The 25092-nt window shown below is 56.6% G+C and overlaps 1 protein-coding gene across 8 annotated transcripts; it reads right to left on the bottom strand.

The window, feature by feature from the left end:
- Positions 1 to 1927: 1927 nt before the first annotated feature.
- Positions 1928 to 24909, bottom strand: UCKL1 (uridine-cytidine kinase 1 like 1). 8 transcript variants are annotated; one of them, XM_055722296.1, is made up of 15 exons: positions 24819 to 24909; positions 16064 to 16257; positions 15336 to 15442; positions 14949 to 15119; positions 14637 to 14708; positions 13249 to 13438; positions 12707 to 12768; positions 11323 to 11339; positions 5356 to 5454; positions 4881 to 4974; positions 4344 to 4406; positions 3856 to 3978; positions 3403 to 3510; positions 2868 to 3024; positions 1928 to 2296 (listed from the first exon to the last, which is right to left on the bottom strand). In XM_055722296.1, exons 1-15 carry the CDS (start codon positions 24866 to 24868, stop codon positions 2220 to 2222), a joined length of 1584 nt encoding a protein of 527 aa, XP_055578271.1. In that variant the 5' UTR covers positions 24869 to 24909; the 3' UTR covers positions 1928 to 2219. The 8 variants fall into 8 exon arrangements, with proteins under 8 accessions (XP_055578271.1, XP_005444922.1, XP_027669485.1 ...); XM_005444865.3 differs by lacking the exon at positions 24819 to 24909 and adding an exon at positions 20081 to 20358; XM_027813684.2 differs by lacking the exons at positions 11323 to 11339; positions 24819 to 24909 and adding exons at positions 7785 to 7804; positions 20081 to 20358.
- Positions 24910 to 25092: the final 183 nt, after the last annotated feature.

Genomic DNA, 25092 nt, shown 5'->3' with positions numbered 1-25092 from the left:
TCTGAGGTTCTGGTGATGCCTCCTCCTTCCCACACCCTTCACACCAGGTTTTGTCTTGCCCTCCTGTGGCTGAGTATCCCACGGCTGCTGTCTATGCCTGCCGCAGGCTCACTGAGGCCATGGGTGCAGAACACCCTCTGATGGTGGTGGGTCACAGCCCCATTGCACCCAGAGCTTCTCCACCCACATGCCTCCCTGGGCCACTTCCTACATGTTACCCATCAAAGGCTATATCCACCGTGTTTCAGGGAGTCTGGGTGTGTGGATTGGGATGAAGGATGTTGGGAAAAAAGAGATGCTTTGCCCTCCCATCCCCCCCAGGAAGTGTTGTGGGATCTTCACTCCTATGGTGGACCCTGGGGGCAAACCCTGCTCAAGACACACACATGATCTCGTGTCCCTCAAGGAGGCCAAGAGACTAAACAAGGTCTGCTGGGGTTTTGTACATGAAGGATGACGGTTGCATTCATTCATGGGGTTGAGCATGGTCTAGAAAGAAGACATCAGGCTCCTCCAGCACCAAGCTCTTGTGCCAGCGGCTGCAGCCCAGGGGAAGGACTGTGGGTGCAGACATGCTCCTCCATGGGCCTGGTGATGCTGCTGTCCCTTGTCCCACCACTGCTCACCTGGTGCCCCAGCCAAAACCCCCTATGTCTGCCTATCCTGTGTTTGTGCTTATGAGCTCTCCTTCCACCTACGCAAGGAACTATTTTTAGCAGACACTAATCAAGTGTCAGTGCTGGCTCTGAGCGTGGCTTTCAAGCCGAGGGCTCATGCTTTTGCCAAGCACTTGCAGGAACTCGGGCATGTGTTTTCTTTTAAATTTAGTTGAGAATTTATACAACATGCCGCAGAGCAGTGGCAGTTATTTTGGGCTCATCACACCTGAGCCCACACTGAGTTATCACCAGGCGACTCTCCACTTCAGCAAGGGCCTGACAGAACACCCCCCTCCCAGCCCCACTCCCCTTGCTGCCGGCAGTGCCTGCCTGCCTTGCCTAACCCCTCAGAAGCCAGGTCCAAGCCAGGGATGCCCAGCTGAGGGGTAGGTTTGCTCCTCCTGGCCCATCTCCAGCACAAGGATGTTGCATTGGTACTTTGAATCATGCAGGAATGGAAAACACTCTGTGCTCATCCACAGGGATCACAGTCTCCCCTGACTAAATCCACCTCGTGGGACTGGCCAGCTCCCCTTCCGCTGAGGTTACTCTAGCCTGCTAACAGCTTCCTGGAGACGGTTACGAGCCCCGCTCCTCACCACATCTCAAGCCGCTCTGATTCAGCCAGAGCAAGCTGGTGTTTGGGTGAGCTATGTTTCACTTCAGCGCTGAACTGAAACAGTGGCTTGGTGCTTTTAAAGCTAAAGCATGGCATGATCTGAGCTGAACTTCAGCTTCTTTGCAGACATGAACTGCCTCTCCTGTGGTACCAACCTTCACCGGGATCTAGAGCATGGTATTGCCTCCGCAGCGCATGGCAGCAAGAGCAGGGAGCTGGGGAATGGAGGCAGTGTGTTTTTCTCCTGCTCACAGCCCTGTTGCAGGCAGGAGACTCTGGTTTGAGTGGCGTTATCCTAGCCTTGCAGAGAGGCTGCAGGCTGATCTCTGTCCCCACCAGCTCCCACGGGGTGAAGGCTCCCTCCCTGCCTCGGTAGCATTAGACAGAGCAAGCGCGTCCTGTAGGGTAGGCTCTCCCTGGGGTGTAAGAGCTTCAGTGTTCAGCAAAGAGAAACACGGACCAGCTGCCTGTAACCAGCACAAAGATGGAGCCATAAAAACTGCTCCATGGCTGTAGCATCAGCCGCTCCTCAACAGCAGGGTCTCGACCTCCCACCACCACTCACAGCATCTCCCTTCCCAGGGCAGCAATCCCAAAGGGTGGCAAAACCTTCTGGGCACCAGTGGGAAGTGACAAAAGAATGGCTCCATTCAAGAAAACCAGAGAAAAATTTATTATTTTCCTTTATAAAATATCTCCAATAAGTTATATAGGCAAATATTTAAATTAAAATAAATTAACTCCACTCTACGCTGGGACATGCGACTGTCCACAATGTCAAACTAGGATTTGTGTTTCTTTGAAAAAATATGCCCTAGATCTCCAATGTAAGATTTGAAAAAAATATCTATGCTTGGTGAGGAGGAAGAAGAAATCTGCAATGGACAGAAGGGGTTAAGGTGCGGTGCTGAAGCTGCCTGGTGCCAGCGGCATCTCCACATCTAAGTGCTAAGAGCGTCTTCATCATCGCTCCAGTCCGGAGGAGCATCTGTCCCGAAGTACCGATCACCAAAGTTCCCTGCGGGGAGAAAGAGAGAGAAGCAGTCACAGCTCTGCAGGGAGCCCTGGGACCGTTCTCCAGCCTGCCCTGGCCCCAGCAGGCACGGAAACCAAAGCAGGTTTATCCGACAGATTGAACAGCACTAAAACTCATGTAGCAGCAGATCTGGAGCAGCCTGGAGGCTGTTTTAGCACCCTGTGGCAGGGGTGTCTCCTGGCACAGCAGAGGTGAAGACAGAAGAACATAGTGAGCTTGTTTGGGATGAGCTTGTTTAAGGTGGCAGCTTAGGGAATGAGGTGAGCACAGGTCTGCTCCAGATGTCCCAGCTCAGCTTGTCCAGGTGGGGCTGGAGGAGGCTCACGGCATGTGGCATGGCTCCCTCTGCCAACAAGGCTATGGCTGCCCGACAGCTCTCAGAGCGTGTGTGTTGATCCCAGCAACCATGCAGCAGCAGGACCCAAGAGAAAGGCACTGTGTCCCTGGGTGAAATAACAACAGACCTGACCTGCTGCTGACAACCAGGGCTGGTGTGTGGGCCAGAAGCACCAAAATTCCCCCTGCAACAGGTCCTTCCTACCCAGATACTCACCGATGCCAGGGATTATCCGGAAAAGGTCATTCACCTTCTTGTCCACAGCTGTGGTGATGATCTTCACCCGGGGGAAAGCATAGGCGACAGAGTGGACACCCATCTCCGCCATAAGCAAGGACAGGAGGAAGATCTTGTCTTCTGGGACATCATGATCCTGCAGGAAAGGCACAGAGACAGCCCGGGGTCAGAGTATCCAAGACTTGTTATGGCCCGTTCCTCCAGGGAGCAGCACTCCAAGCACTCCCTTCCTGGAGCCACTTTTTCTCCTCTCCTCTCTGTGGCCAGCTGGGGTTACTGGGCACAGGACCAAGACACCAACTAAATCCAGGCTGTTGCTACACAAGGAAGGGGTGACTTTATCAGTGCCTGGTTACAGAGTCACCCCAGCTTGTGCTGTCTCCCATGACGCTCTCTTTCACAAGGAGGAGCCGGTTTCAGCACAGAGCCTCTCATCATGGCTGTGGCTGGTGTTTGGCACGTTACTTGTGAGCAAACCACCCGTCCTCTGCAGCGTGCCCGACATCCTCCGTACCAGCAGCACCCTCACTGCCATCATGGCTGCCGCGCCTGTGGAGACCGTGCAGTCCATCAGGATGACGTGGTCTTCGCTGATGTCCTTCGGCAGCCGCAGGTAGTGGAGCTGGGCAGGGGAAGAGAGATCAGCTCAGAAGCTGCAGATTGAAGGTGAATGGAGCAACCAGCGCCTTTCTCTTAGAGAGGTGAAGGATCTTTCATGCATCTCTATCTCTGGGACCCCAGCTGTCAGCTTGGAGCCAGGCACTGGTGCAAACACTTGGACAGCAAACCAGCCCCTGCATGCACAAACATGCTGGCAAAGCCCACTTCAGAAGCTTTCAAAGCACTCACTCCCTGCCAAGACCAGCTCTCAGATCACTGAAGAGCTCTCAGGGAATACCTGAGTCACCCCCTGCATGCAGGCTAACACCAGGAGATGCCCTCAGCAGGCCAGGGCCCCGGGCTTTACCTCTGGCTCGCCTGTGTTGCAGTTGGTCTGGATGAGGATGGTCCCGATGCGGACGTCCTTGCACACTGCTCGCAGCGCTGGCTCCATGGTCTCCCCCGCTCGCAGGATGGACACCCCGGTGATCTGCAGCACACAGCAAGGGTGAATGGGAAGACACATGGCAGGAGGTACACGCCACCCCAGTATGGCACTGGGTCTCGACAGTGGCGGACTCTAATGGGCAACCCCAAAGTGCATCCCTTCCAGAAAGGTTGTGCTGCTCCCAGTCTGAGCTGTCTCCCTCAGTGGGCGGGCAACAGTGGCACATTGCTGAGGACACCCTTGGCTGCCTGTCCCCATGATATAGGGTGTCATATTCACGAGAGCAGGTGCCAAATCCAGGCCTGATGGAAACCCTGAGAAGCCAGGATGTCCTGCTCCTGCACCCACAGGGCTTTCAGTGTAACCCCATGGGGCAGGTCTGAATAGTACTTTTTGCTTCCACTTACTTGCTTCCCGCTGTATGTCCTCCCTTCGTAGTCCTGTCCCTGAGGGGTCTGCACTGTGCAACTCTACAATGTAGAACCATGGGAGAAGCATTACCAGGAGCTCTGACGCAGCTCTCAGAGGAGCCCTGGCACCAGGGAGCCAGCCAGCTGCGGGCTGCTCTGGACCATTGGAACATGAGGCTGGACAAAGAGCTGTCATGCAGGGCCAGGCCATTCCTCCATGGCCTCAGCGAGCCCTGCCCCTTTTTATAGAATCACAGAATCGTAGAATCATTAAGGTTGGAAAAGACTTTAAGATCACTGAGTCCAACTGTTAACCCAGGACTGCCAAGTCCACCATTAAACCATGTCCCTAAGCACCGCATCTACACATTTCTATGGAATCACAGGAGAATCTAGGAGGAAAGGGCTGATATGTGGGGAAGGTTGGAGGAGCAGCACCAGGACCGCGCTGGCTCCCTGGCAGTTACAGGTTAGCAATCGGAGAGGAAACACAGCGCCCACTGCCCACCCTCCCAGCTACATCCCTGAACCCACCTGGAACGGGAGCAAGGAGAGCGCGTGCTCAATCAGCAACCGCATCAGCCTCTTGGAGTAGAAAATGAACTCATCCCTACTGGTCTCCTTGTTTCTGGAGGGGAGGGAAAAGCAATGTAAGCTGTGGACCAAAATGTACCCCAGGAGATGCTAACAGAGGTCAGAGGTTGCATGCAGGAGGGCAGCCCCTGCCCCTGTCTGGCTCTCAGCACCTTGTTTGCACAGAGGCCACTGGCTGAACCTGGAATTGTGGTGGCAGTTTTAAGGTAAAAAGCAGAAAAAATCTGGCAAGACCAGGGAGCACTTACAGCACAGCTCCTCTGCACATGGCCCACTACTGTCTGCCCTCTCCCATGTCCCCAAGCCACGAGGACAGGCACAAGTAAGATTCGGGACTCCAAAGCAAGCTGAGCTCACCCCAGCCATCAGCCAAGCCCCATCCCACCCCAGGAGGCTGCAGCGATGGGGGCTTTACCTGATGATGGTGTGCATGCCCCTCACCTGAGGGGTGCTCTTCAGCACACTGAGGGTCTGAGGAAGGGGGTGGCACTGGTGCGCAGAGGCCAGGGCGGCCCTGAAAACCAAACACATGGTCAGCAGGTCTCTGGGCAATGCTGCCCAAAGGCTGGTGCACAGCACATGGCCGAAGCCATCCTCCCAGATGTCACCTCACACTGCAAACGCACACCAAGGCCATCCAGCCAAGCCCAACAAGCGGCCAGCCCTGCCCAGTCCCCTGCGATGGCAAAGGGACCTGCTCCCATGAACGGGGCAGGCAGCGGGTGGTCGGTAGAGCCAGCAGGACCTCGCAGCCCAAGGACAGGCGCTTCCCTTCCCAGGCAGCTGACCCATGGTTGGCTCATCTTGGTTTCCACTGGTTGGGAAGAAAGCGGAAAATAAAATCAAAACCTTCTCCAGAGTCTTGTGGTGGATCCTGAACTGATGGGGTGAGGAGGAGCTGTTGTGGTTGCCTCTGTCCTACAAGTCAGTCACTGTCCCCATTCAGGGATAGTCAGATCGACACCAAATTGGGAACAGCTTCAAGACTTTATGGCTGAACAGGACTGGCTTGTGTGACTCATCTCAACATAACTAATAGGGTTGGGAGCTATTCTTGGATCAAGGGAACACCATTCATGGGGAAGTGCACAATGGAGCCCCATTAGTCACCTCTCTCTTTGACAGCGGCAGTAATGAGATGAAGGTCACATCTATTTGGCTTCCATAAGGCTGGGCAGGATGGACAAGCAACTTTGTCTGGGAGGAGGGCTGGGGTCCGAAAGCCACACATCAGATCACACACATGCCAGCAGCTGCATCCCAGTCAGAGAGATGTTGGGGAGGAGGAGAAGAGAGCAAACAAACAAAAGCTCCAGGTGATTAAGATTTCAAATCAAGCAGAAACCTGCATTAATTGCACACACAGAGGCACACAAGCGGAGAAGACAGAAGATGACTGGGTAGGAATGGAGGAGGGCAGAGCTAGATGACTTGAGGCCTCCATCCATGTAGCCATCTCCTGGTCTTGGCTGACCAACACCAAACGAGACATTCCCAAGGCCTGTGGGTACTTAAGGGCTCCTTCTGGGTTTTGCCAGCTCCAGTCTGGCATAGCAGCAAAGGGAACACTCCTGAATCCGAGACAGCTGGCCACGTGGAGTGTGTGGGATGGGTTGTGCTCCCAGTGCAGGCTTGCCCGCTGCTGGCAGAGCCTGGCTGGGCTGGGGCCGAGCCCAGCGTGTCCCGCTGCCCGCAGACCCCACCGCCTGTTTGGGACAAGCAGCCCTCAAGGCCCTGGACCTGTTGTCAGTGAAGCGAGCTCACTCTGTTAGTCACTGCTGCTTGGGTTGGCTGCCTTTGGAGATGCTCCCACGCTGGGGCTGTGCTGCTGGCAGCCCCAGCAGCTCTGCCCCCACAGCCCCCTGCCTCCTTTCTCCTGCCAGACCTGGCCTGGGGACAGATCCTGGGGGCACAGCCCCACCTAAAACCCTCCTGGCCCCAGGGGTGCAGACCCACGTGGTAGGTGAGCACCTGAGCCCTGCCTTTGGCAGACGCTGGTGCCCGCGCAGGGGCTCCCTGCTTGCCTGCTTCTCGGGGGGCAGAGATCAGCCCCCCAACACAGAGCCACACACCCTCTCACGGCCCCAGTTGGGTTTGCCAAGGTGACAAACTGCTGTTGCCCAAACCAGAGGAGCTGTGGTGGCCGTACAGTCGTAGCCCACAGGGCTGTCTCCTACACACCACAGCCCACCCAGGGGCACAGGCCTGAGCCTGGCACGGCACCTCTCCCCTCTGTCACCACCAGGTCCGCCTCACAGCATCCCACCATGCCAGAGGGATGGGCAGCCGCTCTCCTGCCCTGCTCTCCATGACGCTTCAGGTGAGATGAGGTGTGACCTGGCTCCCGCTCCCTGCCGCAGATGCCAGTGAGTGCTCCTACCTCTGAGAGCAGCCCTGTGTGCCTGGGAACACCACCCCTGCACCCCGAGCTGTCAACAGACCTCCGGGAAATGCTGTCAGCATTTTGTCACCGAGCTTTCCGCACCTTTCCTGTGACACCCGCGCAGGGGCTGGTGCTCAGCGCAGGGATGGGAAGGTCTGGATGCCACCCCACTCGGCCCCTGTTCCTGACAGCAGAGAAGCCACTGAATGCTGTCAGGTCCCCATGGTGCTTTCTGGGGGAACTGCGGCAAGTCCCATCTTTGGGATCGGTATGAACATGCTTTCCCAAGCCCCCTCACCCCGGTTGGGTATGCACAGCCCCAGCAAAGCAGGACCCTGTGAGCTGCCTGCTCAAAGGCCCCCAGTCTGGGTTAGTAACGCAGCTCACCCTGCGCAGCCCTCGCCCCCATTCCCCAGCGTTAGTGTCACAACCAAAACACTGCCATTAGCATGTCTCCTCACATATCCCAGCGCAGCTTCCTCTGGTCACCAGGTGGGAGGGATGTTCAGGGGAGACAAGACAAGGAAACATGAGAGTTTAAGGGGAGAGGGACAAACATGACATGAAACAAAGGAAAAAGTACTGTCATTAGTCAAAGGGGGAAAAAAAGCGCCCAAATTGATCTATGGCTCCGAGACGTGCCCAGTATGTGGGCCATCACTACACAGACCCCAGCACACCTCCCTCGGGGACCAAGCCATGTCACTGCCACACTCCACAGCACCGGCTCCACTCCTGGCTCCACGGGGAGAAAGCTCCATCTGATCTCACCGCCCCAGAGCCACAGCAGAGACACTGTCCCATCTCTGTCCCAGGTGGTACCACGCTGCAACACCAGCTGCAGCCCTCATAGCCCAGAGGAAACGCGCAGCTCTCGCCCAGCGCTCTGCTGCAATCCCAGAGCAAGCACAAAGTGTTCAAGGTCAAGCTTGCAAAACCTTCATCCAACCTGCCCCGCATGCAAACCGCTTGTGGGCTCACAGGGGTGCCCACCTCCTGGCACACTGGAGGGATGATCTGCTCAAGCCTCGGAGAGCCTGGAAAGCCGAGAGCGCTGGGAACACGGGGAGAAACCCAGCTCTGAACTGAACATCACTGCCCGATGGGAAGAGCTTCCTTCCCCCCAGTTCACCTGGACCTGCCCTCAGATCACCATCCCTTGGAGAGGGGCTGCAGGCTGAAGACGAGTGAAGAGCTCAGCTTCTCCAGCAGCTGCTCGGCCACAGCCACGTCGCCTGCGGTGGAACCCCTTGCCCATCTCTGCCGCGAGGGACAGAGCGAGCAGGGCTCTGCTGGCTGCGAGCAAGGCTTCCTGTCCCTCCCCCTGCCAGGCAGGACCGCGATGGAAAATTCAGACAGGCAGCCATGAGCACGTCAAGAAAACGTCTCATTTTGGAAACTTATTTTTTTGCCCCCTAGAACAAAAGCGTTAAAGGAAAAAAAAAAAAAAAAGAAGAAGAAAGAGAGAGAAAGAAAGAGAGAAAGGGGTGACCATCTCTCAGGAAGGCTTCAGGGAACATCCTCAGCTCTTTGTTGAGCATGCTATCAAGCAGGAAGCAGACAAGAAACATCCAGCTACAAAGGAGCTAATGCAGTCAAGGCATTTCAAACACGTACAGCAGCTGGCTTTCATGGCTGACATTTCAAACAAGGGCTATTAAACTGCGCCACGGGTTGATATTTAAAGACACAATTGGCAAAGGGCATGCCAAGATGATCGAGACCTTGGGGGTGGGGAATACTGATTAGTGAAGGGAATCAGCTGAAAAGAACACTGGCTCCAAGAGCTGGGCTGGCTTCTGAAATCGCATGGCAGAAGGGATGGAAACCAGGCTCAGCTGAGAGCACTGTGCCTCAGTGGGCACGGGCTCACCGGTCTGGCTCCTGCTGCTGGGCTTGAGGAGAAATACTCACCTGGGCACGCATGGGAAGGGAGTGCCTGTATGTAATTACATGCCCAGCACACACACCATTAAACGCGTGGAAAGCAGGACAGGAAATATTCCAACTGCAAGGACGATAAGGTCTGACCTGTGCTGAGGGAATACAGAGGAAGGCAATGATGCTCCTCAGCAGCCAGGAGGAAAACAAGGCTTGCAGGTCCAGGGAATGGCACCAATTTCTTTAAACTCCTCAGAATTCACCCATCTGATCAGCTGAGAATTGGGGAGAGGCACTCCTTGCCTGTCCCAGCCACCTGCTAGGTCAGGAAAGGCAGCCCAGGGCCAGCCTGGAGCACAAGAGCCAGAAAAGCATCTCGGACTGGGGCCAGATCTAAGCATCCAGGTTTTATTCTACCAGCTACAAAGGCCTCATTGCGTCCCTACAGCCGCCAAAAGGCAGTGACATCAGAACAACAACCGTGACATTTAGATGAAGCCATTCAAGACAAGCGCATAGGGAACTGTTTTAGATGAAAAGCTCCGTATTTGCCAAGCGCATCTCACTTGACATGTGTGTCTCTGTCCACCTCGCTCCTCTTGTGAGTGCAGAGCCACAGAGGAGCTGATGGGAAACCGCCGCAGCAGTAAGAAGCACTGGGACACCAGGAGCGTAAACAGATTTTTTTCCAGGAAACTTTTTCCAGACTTTCTGGCAAAGGCATAAATGGGAACCATGAGCCTTAAACAGAACATAAAAATGTCTGTGGCTGTGGTCATCATGGAGTTATTTCTGGAGGTCAGAGTTATCTTTCCAAACACGCTATCATAAAACTACTCACACTTTCCTGACGTGTTATTAAATACCTGATTTTTAAGGTTCACAAAAGGATCACCTGTACTGAGTACTACTTTGATTAAAGAGTGAGAATCACTGGAGAGAAAGGAAATTTTATACATGTGTATACTTATATACATACACATGGACATATATACACACACACAAACATTAGTCTACTCTCTAATGTTACTCCCGTAATTTTTTAAACCAACAGACTTCTCTCCATGCTAAAGAGCACCTTCCCACCTGGACCTCCAGACACACAGGAAAGCTTATGCTGTCTGTATGGAAATGTCAGGCCCCATGGTATTAAACAAGCAAATGGAAATAAAATAGAACATCCAGCGCCTAGTCTAGGAAATGAATGGCTTCAGCAGAAATAAGTAAAGCAGATCCTTTTCCCTGCTCATCTTAGGTATTTTAAAAGCTTGTTGTATGTCAAATGTAAATTTTAGGGTTGCTTGCATTAAGTGTCTCCACGCAATGATGGAGAACTAAATGGAAACCCATTTGCAGTAATGCATCCCTTCTGCTTCCTACAAAAACACCTAGAAACTTAGCTGGCTGCTTAATGGAAGCACCAGCGCTAAAGTCCCATCTGGATCCACATACTGGAGAGGTGAAGGTAATCAGCATACACTTTATAGCATCCACCTGCAGGTACTGAGAAATTAGAAATCCTGCTGGATTAGGGTATAAGTATTTTCTTGGTCCCCAGGCAGTTGCTGTGTGGCCTTTAGATACCACAGGAAGGCAGGCACCTCCTGCCACGCCAAAGCTGCTACGCTCCTGGGGGCCATCAGGCTTGCAGCCGAGAGCCTCTGCATGCCGCAAGGGATCCAGGGCTCCCAACACCCTCCAGCCACTTTGGTTAATCAAATAATAGGTGTTTAATGATGTTTCATCATCAGGGATGGAGAGTGGCTCTGAGCAACTGTTCACCTTAGAGGATGAAGGGATATAAACCCCAGGATGCAAAGCCTCCCCTCTTGCAGATATTGGAGGTCCCCAGCTAACAAACCTGGTCCTGCCCCAGCTTCAGGGGTCTGAGCTCAAGCTGGTGGTACCCTCACAGGATGAACACATCCCTGGGGAGCAGCAATGTCCCTGCTGGTCCCAGTGCCAAGGACAAGGTGGCCTTTTGTCAGCTTCAAGTGTGATGAGGCCATGTGCTCTGCGAGCTGTCGGTCTCAACTGCAGGTCAGGGTTAGGCCAAGCAGTGCCTGGCATTGGAAATGCCTCGGGCTGCACAGACAGGACAGAGTTAGGGGCTCTTACCTGACACTGAGTTCACGCTGCGGCAGCAACACAAAGACACAATGCAACCGGTATTAAGCATTGTCAACACCAGGGTCGTTTCAAGATAAAAAAAAAGGAAAAATAGGAATATTTTCCTGCATTCACATGTAGCCTTTTCCCCTTCTTCCCCTCCCCAGGTAAATGAAAGCCCACCCAAGCCAACCCCTCGCCTGGCTCTCAGTGATGCCCTGGGGAGGAGCTGCCGTGTTTGCTCACTGCAGCGTCCAGCTGTGAGCTCTCCTGGCCAGATCCCAAGGGCTGGGAGAAAGAGCCATCTCCCTCCTCCTGGCCTGTGCCCTGCGGCTGCATGCCCTCCTGAGCCCGGTGCTAGCGACAGTGCCAGGGCTCTGATCCGTTCTCCTGTGACCTAGGGGTTAGAAACCAACTTCCCGACCTGCCAGAGCTTGGGGCTGTAAATCCGGGCAGCAGGAAAGCCCTGACTGCCGCCTGCAGCCCTGCGGAGAGCGGGGTGCTCTGGGAGGGGGAACCTGCCAAGTCACCTTTGCTTAAAAGCGGTCCCTCCTAAGCAAGCGTAGGTGGCACGATGCTATCGTGTGCCAGCTCATAGCCAGGGCTGAGTGGCTCCTGCCACCTGGGAGCTCAGAAAGGCCTGCAGGAATCGAGCCTTTTACTTTCAGGTGCATCCATCCCCAGGTCATGATCCTTCCACCTCCCAGGACATCACTCTGAGCATCTCCACAACTTAACCGTCAAAGCTACAAACGTGGGGCAGGAGGAGGCTGTGCTGCTCAAGGAGCAGCAACACACAACAGCATCATTTGGTCACTGGCTCAAACCACTGGTCAGGACTGGCCCAGGACACCCAGAAGACTTGTTAAAGCTGGTGATGGGGAAGGGATGGAGCATGTGCCTGGATTGGTGCTCAGCCTGTGCATCAAACATAAGACTTTGGTTTTTGAAACCCACGGGCTGCATCCAACACAGAAGTGGAAAAATGGGCTCTGGACAGAAAAGCCTGTGCAGCAGTGCCTGCAAAGGGGTGAAGAGGAGAAGCCAGAGCCAGAGAGCTGAAGTACTGCAGGGTCTGGAGCTGCAGGCAGGGAGGACACACCACAGATCACTGCAGGATGGTTGGTTTGTCCCCGGAAGACTTGCTCTCCCAGGGAGGGAAGGAAGCTGCTACTGGACCACAGCTTGCAGAGGAGCCTCGTGCTAACCTGAGCACAGGGATAAGGCAGTCTCCCTCACTGGAATGGAGGGAGAGCCCTGCAGCTCACACCCCTGGAGCACGGAGGGAAGCCAGGCTATTCCCACCTTGGCACCCAGAGCCTCCTGCAATGCCACCGCTGTGCAGGCAAGGCTCACCCCACCATTAACACCCAGGGGACCAGGGAGCTCTTACCTCTTCCAGCTGGCTGTGGACGTGCTGAACAATCAGGTCAATAGCCACTGTGTTTCCGCTCCCTGGAGTGAACCAGAAGTGAAAGACAGCCTGGTCAGGACCACAGTGCTAGCAGCGCCTGAAACAATCCTTCCCCACGCTCCCTGCCATGTTCAGAAACACACCGTACCCCTGCTTCCCCAAACAGCCCTTTCCTAGCAATGCAGGAGACATTCCCGCTTTTGTTAAATTCTTATTTAGTATTCTATTATTGAGTATCTACAAGTTGCCTCTAGCTTTTAAATTGCTAAGCTGCAGGAGCCGGTAGGGCAGGAGATGGGTTAAGGGGAAGGGCAGACTTTCCCCTAGGAACCTGCTTTTGGCCCGTGTTTGCAGATACTCAGCTAGAGGGACCTTTGCTTCGGCACGGGACAGCCACTCTGTCCTCATCAGCTGGAGGGCGGTGGGAATGGCCAGCAGAGCTGAGGGTGGAGGGACAGGGTCTCTGAGGTCCCACTAAGGACTGAGCCCCGCGGCAGCTTGAGGCAGCCCTGGGCAGGTACCTCGGGGGACGACGATGTCGGCCAGTCGCATGGTGGGCTGGATGTACTGGTCGAAGGCGGGCTTGACGAACTTGTTATACTGCTTGATGACACCCTCAATGTCACGACCACGCTCACTGATGTCCCTGCGCAGGCGACGCACCAAGCGGATGTCCGAGTCTGTGTCCACAAATATCTTCAGATCAAGGAGCTGAAACGTGAGGGGAGGGCACAAACCCCACTGGGTCAGGTGTGTAACTCAAACCGACCTTCTCCAGCCACAAGAGAAGCTGAGCCCTGTGCACAGCACACCACCAGTTTAGCAGAGCTCGGCTCAGCTCTGCTGCGGCCTGGAGGGAGCTTTTCCTCCGCAGCCCCTGAACTTGAACCTGGCTGGCACTGCAGATGCTGCAGCCAGTCCCTTGCTGACACCATGCCCCTTACTCTCATGCCCCTGGAGGCCTGTCCGGCTCCAAACCCTGTCTCCACTTCTGTGCAGCTCCAACACTTTGTCTGGATGTTATTTAAGAGTGAGGAGGAGCCAAAGGAAGTTAATGCCACGACGCAGATGAACAGGTTTAACCCAGGAGCACCGGCTTGTTAACGCTGGAAGGGAGCCAAGCACAGCAGGTCAGCTCATGACACTGCCCTGAACTGCCCCAGACAAGAGCAGGGATGCTCAGGGAAACTCCAGGGGGATCTACCCAGCTGTCCACTGGAGGTCACCGTTGCTCCAGGAAAATGCAACCCAAATGCTCGCTTGGCAGGGAAAGAAACTTTCTAGACCGAGCTCGAAGTTTCTGCATGGCTCACTCCCTCCCATAGCATTTTTCGTGTATCCAAATAATTCCCAAGAAAGCCTCCACACTAGGAACACCAGGCTTTGCGCAGTCGAGTGACAGCAGACTTTCCTTCTGGCTGCGCGAGCTGTGGCATGCAGCGTGGAGGTGGCTATTTCTAGTCATATTTATGCAACGCGACTGCCAGGGACCAGGTCACCACTGGGCTCCTCGTTCCTGGGAATGAATGGCTGAGATCAAGGTCCCTCATGAAACGCCTGATCTCCGCCAGGGGCTCCTCCCTTGCTGCTACAAAAATCTGGACTATTTCTTCCACACGGCGAAGTGCTGCAGCAGCCACTGTAACCTGGAGAAGGTCACCTCCCTGCTGCTGAACCTCAGGAGAAAGCATGCTCCCACCATCTCCTCGCGCTGGCTATGGGGGTGGAGGGCTGGTTTGTAGAGGCGATGCTGAAGCACTGCTGGCGGACAGGGTCCCATCCAGCGCTGCACAGGAGCCCCAGGGCACCCAGGAGTCTCTCTGTGCTGTGACATAAGGCTGCAGAAGAGGGGATTGCAGCACTCGCACCTGTCGGGCTTCACCAGAACCGATTCTAAGCCCTTCCTCACCTTCAGGAGCTCCTTGTCTGCGAATGCCATGATGCCTTCAAAGATAATCACGTTGGCGCCATACAGGGTTTTCTGTGGAGTCAAAATGGATGGGGTTAGACACAGAACATGTTCATCTCGGGGAATCTCTCTGGGTTGTTAGTGACTGCAGCAGCTCAGCCAAAAAATGTGTCCTGAGCCAGTCACGGAGCAGAGGGCAACTGCATGAGTCTGACTGCAAAAGACAGAGGCTGCAGAGGTCTAACTGGCACCCTCCTCTCCTGCCTTGGCAGTCTCCCCACCCTGAGTCCCACCCTTCTCAGTGTCCCGTACCCATTCCTTCTTCCGGCTGTGGGTGGTAAAGTCATAGATGGGGATCTTCACGCTCTTGCCTTGCTTCAGCTTCTTCAAGGTGGCAATGATGAGGTCAAAGTCGAAGGCATCGGGGTGGTCAAAGTTGAAGTCATTGCTGGCTGCCTGCTCCTGCTGCTGCTTGGTCAACACCTGCCCACAGAGAAAAAGTTTGTGCACACAGCCGTCACCACCAGCAGCATTCCCTCGCCACTGCCCTGCTCAGCAACCTCTGCCCCTGCTCCAAGAACCATCTGAAGGGGAAACCATGAGGCCATCACTAGATCCACGCTGCGTTTTCCCATCAGGGGGTTATGCCAAGGACCATGGCAGCCCAAGGAGCCTGGCCAGGATGACACACAGCCTCACCTTGTAGAAGGAGTCCATGGACAGCAGAACCACCCAAGGGACATCAAGAGCCTCAATGATCATGGTGGCCACTGTGGTCTTCCCAGAAGCGCTGCCTCCTCCCAGGCCTGCCAGGGAAAAGGGGATGAAGTCACCAATCCCACAATCTGCCTTTCTAGCCACAGGCTAGAGCCCAGGTCCTGCTCCGTTACACTAAATTGGAGGGACCTCCCAAGAGGGAGATCGATAGGCACTACAAGAGCAAGATTACCCTTGAAAATGTCAAATGGCACGAACTGTAACTGCCAGCAATGTGCACAGCAAAAGTGGGAAACCCATCGTTAGATGGCTGTGTAACAAGGGGAGAGCTGACGTGAGAACCAGCCTAGACTAAATCCCTGGGAACTCGTGACAACACAGACAACAAGAGTTGAGGGAACAACAAGCAAAGACTGCGGTCTGCTCAGTGCCTGCTATAATCGATCACCCGCATCTGCAACCTCTGAGCTTCTGCCCGACCCTACAGCCTGCCCAGCATTGGTGACTCTCCCTGCTCCTGGCCAGGCTGAGCAACTCACAGCTTGGAGTCTGGAGCCAACCTCAAGTTTCCAAAGAGGCTGTGGGGCAGGATCCCCCCAGGATCCCCTGGAGAGCCATGGGGCAGGCAGCATCGACACTGCCTGCGCCAGCCTGCGCCAGCTGAAGTGCAGAGGTGGGACAGAGCCCGGACATGTGCTGCCTCTGCCTACCTATCACGAAGGCCTCTTTGGACTGCGTCCCATGCTCGTTGTACCATGGTGGCCGGCCAGCTGTGTAGATGGTCCTCTTGCTGGTCCGCAGCAGAGGTGGCTCGGACTTGCACTGGCTAGTGGTCCGTTTTCGGGGTGGCTTGGTGGAGCCCACTGCAGGGTACAGCCGGTCTAAGGATTCGGCACTGCTGTTGCTGGGGATGGGGAGAGGAAGGAGCTCCGTTACTGGTGGTGGGGAAGGGCCAGCATCCCTGGTGCGTGGGAGTGGGGCCTCTGGGGGATCCCACACTGTACAGGTGAGGGATGCAATGGAAAAGGGGGAGAGACAACCACAGCCCTGCTGCGGCACTACCAGCACCCACACCTCTGTGACCCCAGGCAGTGGCCAACATCGAGGAATTCTCCCACAGGACCAATTTTAATCTGGAAAAGGTGTAACACAGGCATCGCTTCCCACACACCTACTGCTTGGGGAATGTCTGCATTACACAAACACGCCAGTGAGCTCTGGAGCACTGAGGGGTATTACTACAGAGGGCAATAACCTGTCCTAACGTGCAGAGGGACCTTGCTGGTGGATGGAAGCCAAACACAGGGGCTACAGCTCAACCGCCCTTGTTCCCCCATGCACAATCCCCTTCCTCTCCCCACTCTGAGCGCTCTGCTCCCACCCAAACCTCTAGTTCTCCCACCCTTTAGGCCTGAAACCCCTGGGGACGAGCCAGGCCAGAGCCCAGCAGTCAAGCCATTTGCATCTGCTCTGTGGTGCAGCCGAGCGGAGCACGCCAGAGCCCCGGAGCTGCTAAACGCCTCTCTCTTATCTCCCCTCCTGCCGCAGCCCTGGGGAGGGAGAGGAACAAACCACCCTCTGGAGCCCTTTGCGAGCAGCGCTGGAGGTGATAAGTGGCCCCTGGCCAGGAGATAAGCCGCAGCCGCGCTGCTCGGCCAGCACAGGGATGGGGGAGGATTATTTATACCAGCTCCTGCTCCTCCCCGCTAGCTGTTTCGCTGCCTCGGGAGAGATGTCTCCTCCCTGTGAGAAGGTGCAAAGGGCTCTCCCTGCTCATTCTTGCTTCTCTCCCTAGCCGTGAACCAGGCTGGAAATGAAACCTCTGCAAGGTCAGAGAGCCCCCGGCACTGAACGCTCCAAACACGGCACCGTTTGGTACAGCCCAGCCGAGCTGGCGGGGCTTTCCTCCCTCTCTGTTATTTTTGCTCTTGAAAGGGCTTAAACTGCAGGGCTTTACAGATTTTGGTTTGATTTTAAGCTGTTTTGGTATGAAGACTAATTCCCTTCCTTCCCCTAGCCCTTTTTAGAACAATTTAGATAAAGATCAAAATATGAGGCCGACCATCTGTACGTAAAGTGTCCCAGCAAACCTCCCCCGAGCACAGCGGGATGCCCCTGGCACACCATCTCTACCTCCAGCACCGGCACATCCCTGTGGAGCCGGCAACAAGACAGCAATTTGCCTGGCTTTGCTGGACCCCTTAGCGAAAGGTGGGCTGCAGCCTCTGTCTGCCCCTGTGCCCGGTCATCTCACACCGATGCTGACCTACACGTGGGCACCTACAGAGCCACCCCGCAAGAGCCACTAACACGCCATCCCTTGCATGAGCCCATCGGCACGCAGGGCCGGCATCGAGCACCGCCGGCCTCCAGCTCACCCGAGAGCCATAAACACCCCAACCACTGCTTTTAAAAAGCAACATCAGGAGGTGAGACACGTCGGGAAAGTCTTCTGGGGTTTCTTTCTGTGCAAGGATGGCTCCTTCCACCAGAGAGGCAGGAGAAGCAAACCCAGATGGGGTATTTCGGTCGCCTCTCCCACCAGTGATGCTGCAGCAATTAGCCACCGCGTGCTATTCCCAGAGCTAGGCTGACATCAGCTGACAGTGCCGGTGCATAAACAAAGTCATTTTGGCTTGATAAAAGCAGAGATGACAAAAACACAGTTGTTTACCAGAAAATAAAACGGTTCCTTTCATCTATGTCCCAGCCCCTCTCCCGGGACTGCGGTTACTCGCGAGCCATGCCGCTGGCGCTGCTGCTGAGGGCTGCTCAGCTGGCTTTCCTCTGGGGATGCACACCCATCTCCATGTGACAGGCAAGTTTTTCAGGATGCTCTGCTCCTTGGTGGAACGCAGTAACTTTGGTGTAACCAAGCTCTCCTGTGCCAGCCTCCGCCCACAGATCCGCGCACTGTGATGCTGACCGAGGCCACGATTCCCAAAGCGATTCAGAGTTGGGCAAAACTCTGGGTTTTGGAGCCGGAGCGAGATGCTGACCTCTGCAAGGTCCGCTTGCTGCTGCCTTCAATCAGCACCAACATGACCCAGCTCCTGGCAGGGACGGGGATGTTAGGACCATGATGACTCTGGCTGTGCCCAGAATTACAGGCTGTGGTCAGAGCTGACATCCCACTTTCCCATGTGTCACCCGTCCGTTCCCTGGGGTGCCTGCAGGACACCAAGTGTGCTGGCACAGAGGGAACCCACCCTGGGCACTGCCGTGGGATGCAGGGACACACACAGGGATGCAGCAGCAGTGCAGGGATGGCCCTTGGTGAGAAGGAGAGCTGTCCCCTCCGCGCATCTGGGGCCACTCTTGGATGCAGCACTTGAATCCTGTTCCAAGAGTTGGCCTGCTTTGCCTCTTTTCATCCAAATACTTCTGGATTTTCACCTAAATCCTGTTTCTATAGATATCTATCTATACCGTCTGTATCTACACAAGAAGTAGAAACTCTACACCTCCTAAATCAATGTTTCCCGTGATTTATTTCCAATAAGCACAGCCGTGGGGAGGGCTGTGGGGCTGTCCTGGAGTTCTGCAAAGGTCATGCATTTTCTCCTAATGTTACACTTCAAGATCTGTAGATGTTTTCCGTTGCTGCCTTTGCCAGGAAGGGCCTGTCCTCCCCTCTGAAGGAACAGCTGATCCCAGCCCTCTCACAGCCATCTCACTTGGCCATTTCTTCCTACCACTTTTTAAAAATTCCATGCAGCAGCAACAAAGCCCATGCAATGCCCCTACCCGCAAGGCAAGGCCCCCAGAGGAACGGGACTCTGTTTATTGCCAAAGTTAATGCCACTGCTCCAACCAAAGGATGTTCTTGCCCCACGCAGACCTGCCTCAGCCTTCCCAAGCACAGCGCACCCGCTGGGTTTCAGGGGCACGATGCCATGGTAAGGTGAATATGAAAAAAAACATTGCCCTGGGCTTGGTAACCCCTCTCCTGCAAAGCCTTCCTGGAGGGCTCGGCTGCCACCAGCTCCCCGCACACTGTCCCCAGCTTTTGGGGACGCGTTGCCTTCCCCACAGCCAGTGCTGGAGCCTGCCTGCGCCCCTCCACCAGGAGGAAGCCTGACACCGCAGGGATGCCCGGCGCTGGGGGCTGCTCCCCGAAGGAGCTCGCCAGCCCCGCAGATGCAGTGGCACAAATGAAGGAAGTGTTTTACTCCCACTTACCCCAAGCACAGATTTACTGGGGTGAGAGGGGGACCCCTCTCCCTTCCCCACCGCCGCTCCCATCCCTGTGCCCTCTGTGCTAAGGCTCTGCATCCTGCAGCCCTCTGGGACCCCCGACCATCCCGGATCCGTGCTGGGCTGGGAGGGGAAAAGCAGCAGGTCCCAACAGCTCCCACAGCCAGCAAGGAAAAACGGGAAAGCCCCAAACCTGAACCTGGAAGCAAAAAGGAGAGCACATCCTCAGCCCTGGCCCCGTAAACTACACGCCAACTAAGCACCCGCCCTGCACATCCCCACGCCAAGCCCCCTGCAGCCTGCCAAACGGCGCCAGGCTGGCTTCAGCCCATGGCCCAAGGGAAGCTGATCTTTCCCCCAGCTGCTCCCTGCACTTTTGAAGCCCTCAGCTGGCTGCGAGCTGGAGACTGGGACCGGGGGACCAGGACCAGGGCTAGTGAGGGCTTGCTCCAGCAAGCCCACGGACTGAAAGCAAACAGGTGAAAAAAAAGTAAAAACCCACCCAAAACCAAAGGAAAGGAGGAACTCACCTCCCATCCGGCCCGAGGGCCCAGCAGCCTGATATACGGACGCTGGAGAAGGCTGGGGGACTGCTCATGGCCACCCCGCCACGGAGCAGGAGGTGATGCCGGGTGTCACCCCCTGTCCCTGCCCGTGCGTCAGCTCCTGTCCCCCAACTTCCCAGTGCTACTGAGGCGAGGGGGCAGCTGTGCCAGCGGGGCTCCCTGGGCGAATCTCAGTGCCAGGAGCCATGCATGGGAGTGTGTCCCCTGGCACAGGGACGGTGGGCTCCCAGGGGGACAGGGAGATGCAGACCCCCTACTGCAGCAGATCCCGGGGGGCTCCGGGCTGGAAGCTGGAGGAAGGAGAAAAGAGCGCTGCCAAGGAAGCGTCTTTTGCTGGGAGCTGTGGAGCGGTCAGCACGCATAAGAGGATAGCTTAAGCTAGAGATTACGTTCATTACCTGATATTAATAGCACTGGCTTGATTAAAGAAAAAGCGGGGGGGCTGGGGGGGCGAAGTGACACCTCCCCTCACCGCCCCCTGTGCAGGCAATAAACACTGGCCCCCTGCGCCTCTGCTCCCTGGGACGGGGGCTTGCTCTGCTGCCTCGGAGGCGGGGGGCTCGCCAGGGCAGCAGGGAGGGCAGCTCTGCCGCCCACCCGGTAAGTGTGCGGCCGTGAGCACCGGTGAGCTCCAGCACCGGTGGGGAGGGGGCTTCAGGGGGGCAGGAGGGGACGGCCACGGGGCAGAGATGGAGGGGGTACCCAGCCAGAACGCTTTCAGCCGATGGAGCCGGCTGGGGCTTGGGGCTGGGGTGCTGCTGGCCGTGCCAGGGGTTTTGGTGTGGGACTCACCCCCTCCCTTAGCACCCAGCGGTGGGAGGTCTCGCCGCGAGCCCCCCGGTGCTCAGCTCCCCTGGGAAGAGTTGCCCCTTGCCGTCCCCTCAGCCCTGGAATAAACAAGTGGATGAAACTCAACACCCCGGGGCTGCGGGAGGCTAAGAATAACGTCCCTGCCTGCTCGGCCCTGCGATCTGCGCTCTCAGCCTTCCCCCTGCCAGCTGCCCGCTGCCCCCCCGGCCGTTCCCACTCCTCTCCCAGTGCCAGGCTCGCCAGGGAGGGCAGGGAGCCCGGGCACCCAGCACCCCGCAGCCCTGTGAGGAAGCCAAGCAGCAGCCAAAGGGCAGGACACCTGGCGAGGGGTGGGAGATGGCCGGTAGGTTGGCAGAGGGGGTCCCAGGCGGCCCTGGAGCACAGAGGGCAGAGCGGCACCCACCGTGCAGCACGTGGCTGGTGTGGAAGGGAGGAGGTAGCAGAGGACACACCAAAATGCCAGGACTCTGCCAGGGATACGGCCCATCACAACCAGGTCCTGCTGCCACCGAACGAGCCCCCAGCCCAGCCCGGCACTGCAAGATGAGAGTTCAGCTTTGGTACACCCACCTCCGACGGGGTCCAGGGAGGATGCTCACCCCACGCTTAGCATCAAGCAGGGCTGAACGTCTGGCAGTGGGGCCAGAGATGGGGAGAAGATCCCTTCCTCCTCCTCCCTGAACACCAGGGCTATTCCAGGGACACGTGCTGCATCCTGGCGTCCTCAGCAAACCCCGGCTGAACACTGGGCATGGCCACAGCAGCCCCCTCCTGCTCCTGTCCAGCAACGGGACCCACAGGACAGCAACACCCTGGAACGTGTCTTGAGTGACTACAGCACTGATGGGAACCAGGGACAAGGGACTGGTCCCCAGACGGGGGCCACAAGAGGAGGGTTTCAGAGGTGACCCGTCCCCAGTTCGAGCCGCAGCTGCCGCCCCAGCAATGCCAGGGAAGTGAGCGATGATCAAAGGAACCGTTGCCATCCTGTGATTCCAGCACGGACTCCCCTTTCTCCACAAAAGCTCTTTCAGAAGTTTAAAAATAAAATTCTCTTCCGCAGCAATTTCTATTCTTTCTCATTAAAGAAGCAAAAAAGAAAAGGGACAAGGAACTTGGCAGTGAGGAGCCCTTGCCCTCGCCAAGGTGACGTTGCTCCTTATCGCACCCTCCCCGGTGCCTTTTTTCCTGCCTTTGTTTAAAACATCCAAGCGACGGGAGCAACTCTCCCAGCCGCTCACCCCACATCCCAGGTGGGACAGGAATCGCCCACAGCGGCTCTGAACCCCGGCAGCAACCGAGCCTTCCTCCCAGTACGCACTCCTCCACAAATCCCCTCCGCTTCCCAACTCCCGGTTTCTGAGCTCTTGCACAAGCCAAAACTCCTGGGGTTTGGACTTTTTTCCTTCCAGATGATTTTTAAGCACAAATCCCTCCTCTGTAATTGCAGCCTGGATTTAAAATTGGGAGAAATAGGGGTGCAGGCGCAAAGGCTGGGGTGCCCTTTCCCTTCCAGCGATGGAAAGCTGCTCGGTGGGTTTTCCTTGGGATTTAAGGATGGAAACCGAATTGCACGTGGCTTTTCCACGTTTGGGTGCTGTAACTTGAATATTGTCACTGGACCTGTGTAAAAGCCCAGGACGTGCCAAACCCACAGCAAAGGGGTGTCTGGCCCTGTGGGAGAGGGTCCTTGCCCAGCTCCCACCCCTGCGGGCAGCACCCATGGGTGCGCAGAGGCCAAACCTGCTTCGCTCCACCTTTGAGCACGGCCTTTGTTGGGCCAGACCCATGCGTGCCACCTCAGCCAGGCCCTTCACCTCCTACTGCACCTTTTAACTTAAGCCGAAAGCGGACGCGCTGCAACAGCCTGGTGGTGCAACAGCCACGTGGGGCCCGGCGCCAGGACTCCCTGGCCAGGGACCAGGTGGGCAGCCCAGGCCGGGGGATGAGTATCGTGCAGGGAGTGCACAAGGAAAGGCTTCAGGAGTCCCAAAGCCTTGGAATGAAGGGACCTGCACAAGGGATGGAGGAACCTGCACAAAGGATGGAGGAACCCATCCAAGGGTGGAAGAACCTATGAGGAACCCATCCAAGGGATGCAGGAACCTGTCCAAGGCATGGAGGAACTTGTCCAAGGGATGGGGGAACCTATGAAAAACCTGCCTGAGGGATGGGGGAACCTATGAAAAACCTGCCCAAGGGATGGAGCAACCCATCCAAGAGATGGAGAAACTTGCCCAAGGGATGGAGGAACCTATGAGAAACCTGCCCAAGGGATGAAGCAACCCATCCAAGGGATGGAGGAACCTATGAGAAACCTGCCCAAGGGATGGAGCAACCTGTCCAAGGGATGGAGGAACCTATGAGAAACCTGCCCAAGGGATGAAGCAACCCATCCAAGGGATGGAGGAACCTATGAGAAACCTGCCCAAGGGATGGAGGAACTTGCCCAAGGGATGGAGGAACCTATGAGAAACCTGCCCAAGGGATGAAGCAACCCATCCAAGGGATGGAGGAACCTATGAGAAACCTGCCCAAGGGATGGAGGAACCTATAAGAAACCTGCCCAAGGGATGGAGAAACATACAAGAAACCTGCCCAAGGGACGGAGCAACGCTCGCAAGGGACAGAGGAGCCTGCCGGGATGGAGGAACCCGCCTGCCACCCCACTACCAGCAGCTCCAGGTGTGCCAGGACGCTGCCCAGCGGCCCCACCACGCCGTGCCCACACTGTGCTCCTCTTGCAGCCCCATCAAACATCGCCCCTGGCCCTCCCCAGCCTGGCACCCAGCTCTCCCACCGCCCCACCCCGGCCAGAGCTGCCACCAGGCACCCCGGGCCGCCGGCACACAGGCTGCTCTTCCTGCTCCGTGAAGGACCCCGATTCCCCAGGAGAAAAAACATTTCCCTCTTCAAACCCAATTATCTCGCTGCTGTTTGCCCGGCGCGAGGGCCTAACGAGCCAGCCCCACCGCTCCGCGCGGGAAGGGGCTCGGTTCAACACCCCCGTTCCGCATCTCCTGCCCGGCCAGCGTCACCAGCGGCAGCTCCTTCCTCCCCTGCTCATCCTCACCCTCGCTGCTGCCTCACACGAAGGCGTCGCCATCGCCGCCCGCATTCAGCTGCCGAAACAGGCGGGTTGGTTCGGCATTGACTCGGTTGGTGCCGCGGGGATGCCGGGGTGCCGGGGACCACCCCCCCCCCCAAGGGATGCTCGCACCCCTGCAACCATTTGCCACATCAGCAGTGCTCTGGTGATGCTCCGGGGCTAATTCCCGGGTTTTTGGCGTTTGGGAGCGGTTGTGCTCCTCCATGCCTGAGTGTTGCGCTGGAAAAAGTGGGAAATAGTGGGAAAAAGCTGAGTGTGGGGAAAAAAAAAAACTAATCCCGAGTGGGTTTTTGGGGGGAGTAAATTTGTAGGTTTTGCTTGCCGGTGCTGATGTGCCGGCTGGGTTGCAAACGGGGGTGCCTGTGCTGCGAAGCGAGGGTGAAAAACAAAAGGGAAAAATAAAAGAAAACGAAGAAATTTACCAAAAAAAAAAAAAAAAAAAAAGAGGAAATAAAAAAAAAAAGGGGGGGGGTAAAGAAATTAAAAAAAAATACGAATGAGGAAGAAAGCTAGTTTGGAAAAATGATGGGATGAAGGGTGATGCTGCGCGGTGGGATGCAGGAGTGTCGCTTGCTGCGGGGAGGGGGGGGAAGCAAAGGGATTTTGGGGGGGGAAAGGAAGGAGCGATGGGATCGGGAGGCCCCACTCGCGGAAGTGGCTTCGTGGGACGGGACCGGTACCGCAACGCCCCGGAGCCGCCGGTCCCGGCGGCTCCGGGGCGTTGCGGTACCGGTCCCGTCCCCGGGGGTGGGGGTGTTGTAACGGGGGTGGGGGGGGTCTTACCTGTCGTGCGGCTCCGCCGGAGCCCCCTCGGCCACCGGGGCCGCGGCCATGGTGCTGCCGGGGAGAGGCGGGGGCGGGCGGGGAAGCGGCGGGGGCGGCGCTGCCGCGGGGCTCCCCGGGACTTGTAGTGCGGGGGGCGGGGCGGGGGGAGGAGGAGGGGAGGGGGTGCCGGGGGGGCAGGTGGGTGCTGGGGGGTATGAGTGGGTGCTGGGGGTGCTGTGGGGGCAGGTGGGTGCTGGGGGGAGAGGTGGGTGCTGTGGGGGCAGTTGGGTGC

Source organism: Falco cherrug, chromosome 10, assembly GCF_023634085.1.
Source record: "Falco cherrug isolate bFalChe1 chromosome 10, bFalChe1.pri, whole genome shotgun sequence".
Lineage (NCBI taxonomy): Eukaryota > Metazoa > Chordata > Aves > Falconiformes > Falconidae > Falco > Falco cherrug.
The sequence above is the reverse complement of the archived record's forward strand: the minus strand, read 5'-3'. Positions and strand labels throughout refer to the sequence as shown.

Bases quoted from the DNA above. Each gene is read 5' to 3' on its own strand.
- UCKL1 (XM_027813683.2), bottom strand. From the start codon at position 20,148: ATGAGCAGTCCCCCAGCCTTCTCCAGCGTCCGTATATCAGGCTGCTGG. The intron at 16,258-20,080 runs GTGAGTTCCTCC...CCCCATCCCCAG, and splicing joins GCCCTCGGGCCGGATGGGAG to CAACAGCAGTGCCGAATCCT. The intron at 4,407-4,880 runs GTGGGTTCAGGG...TCTACATTGTAG, and splicing joins TCTCCTTGCTCCCGTTCCAG to AGTTGCACAGTGCAGACCCC.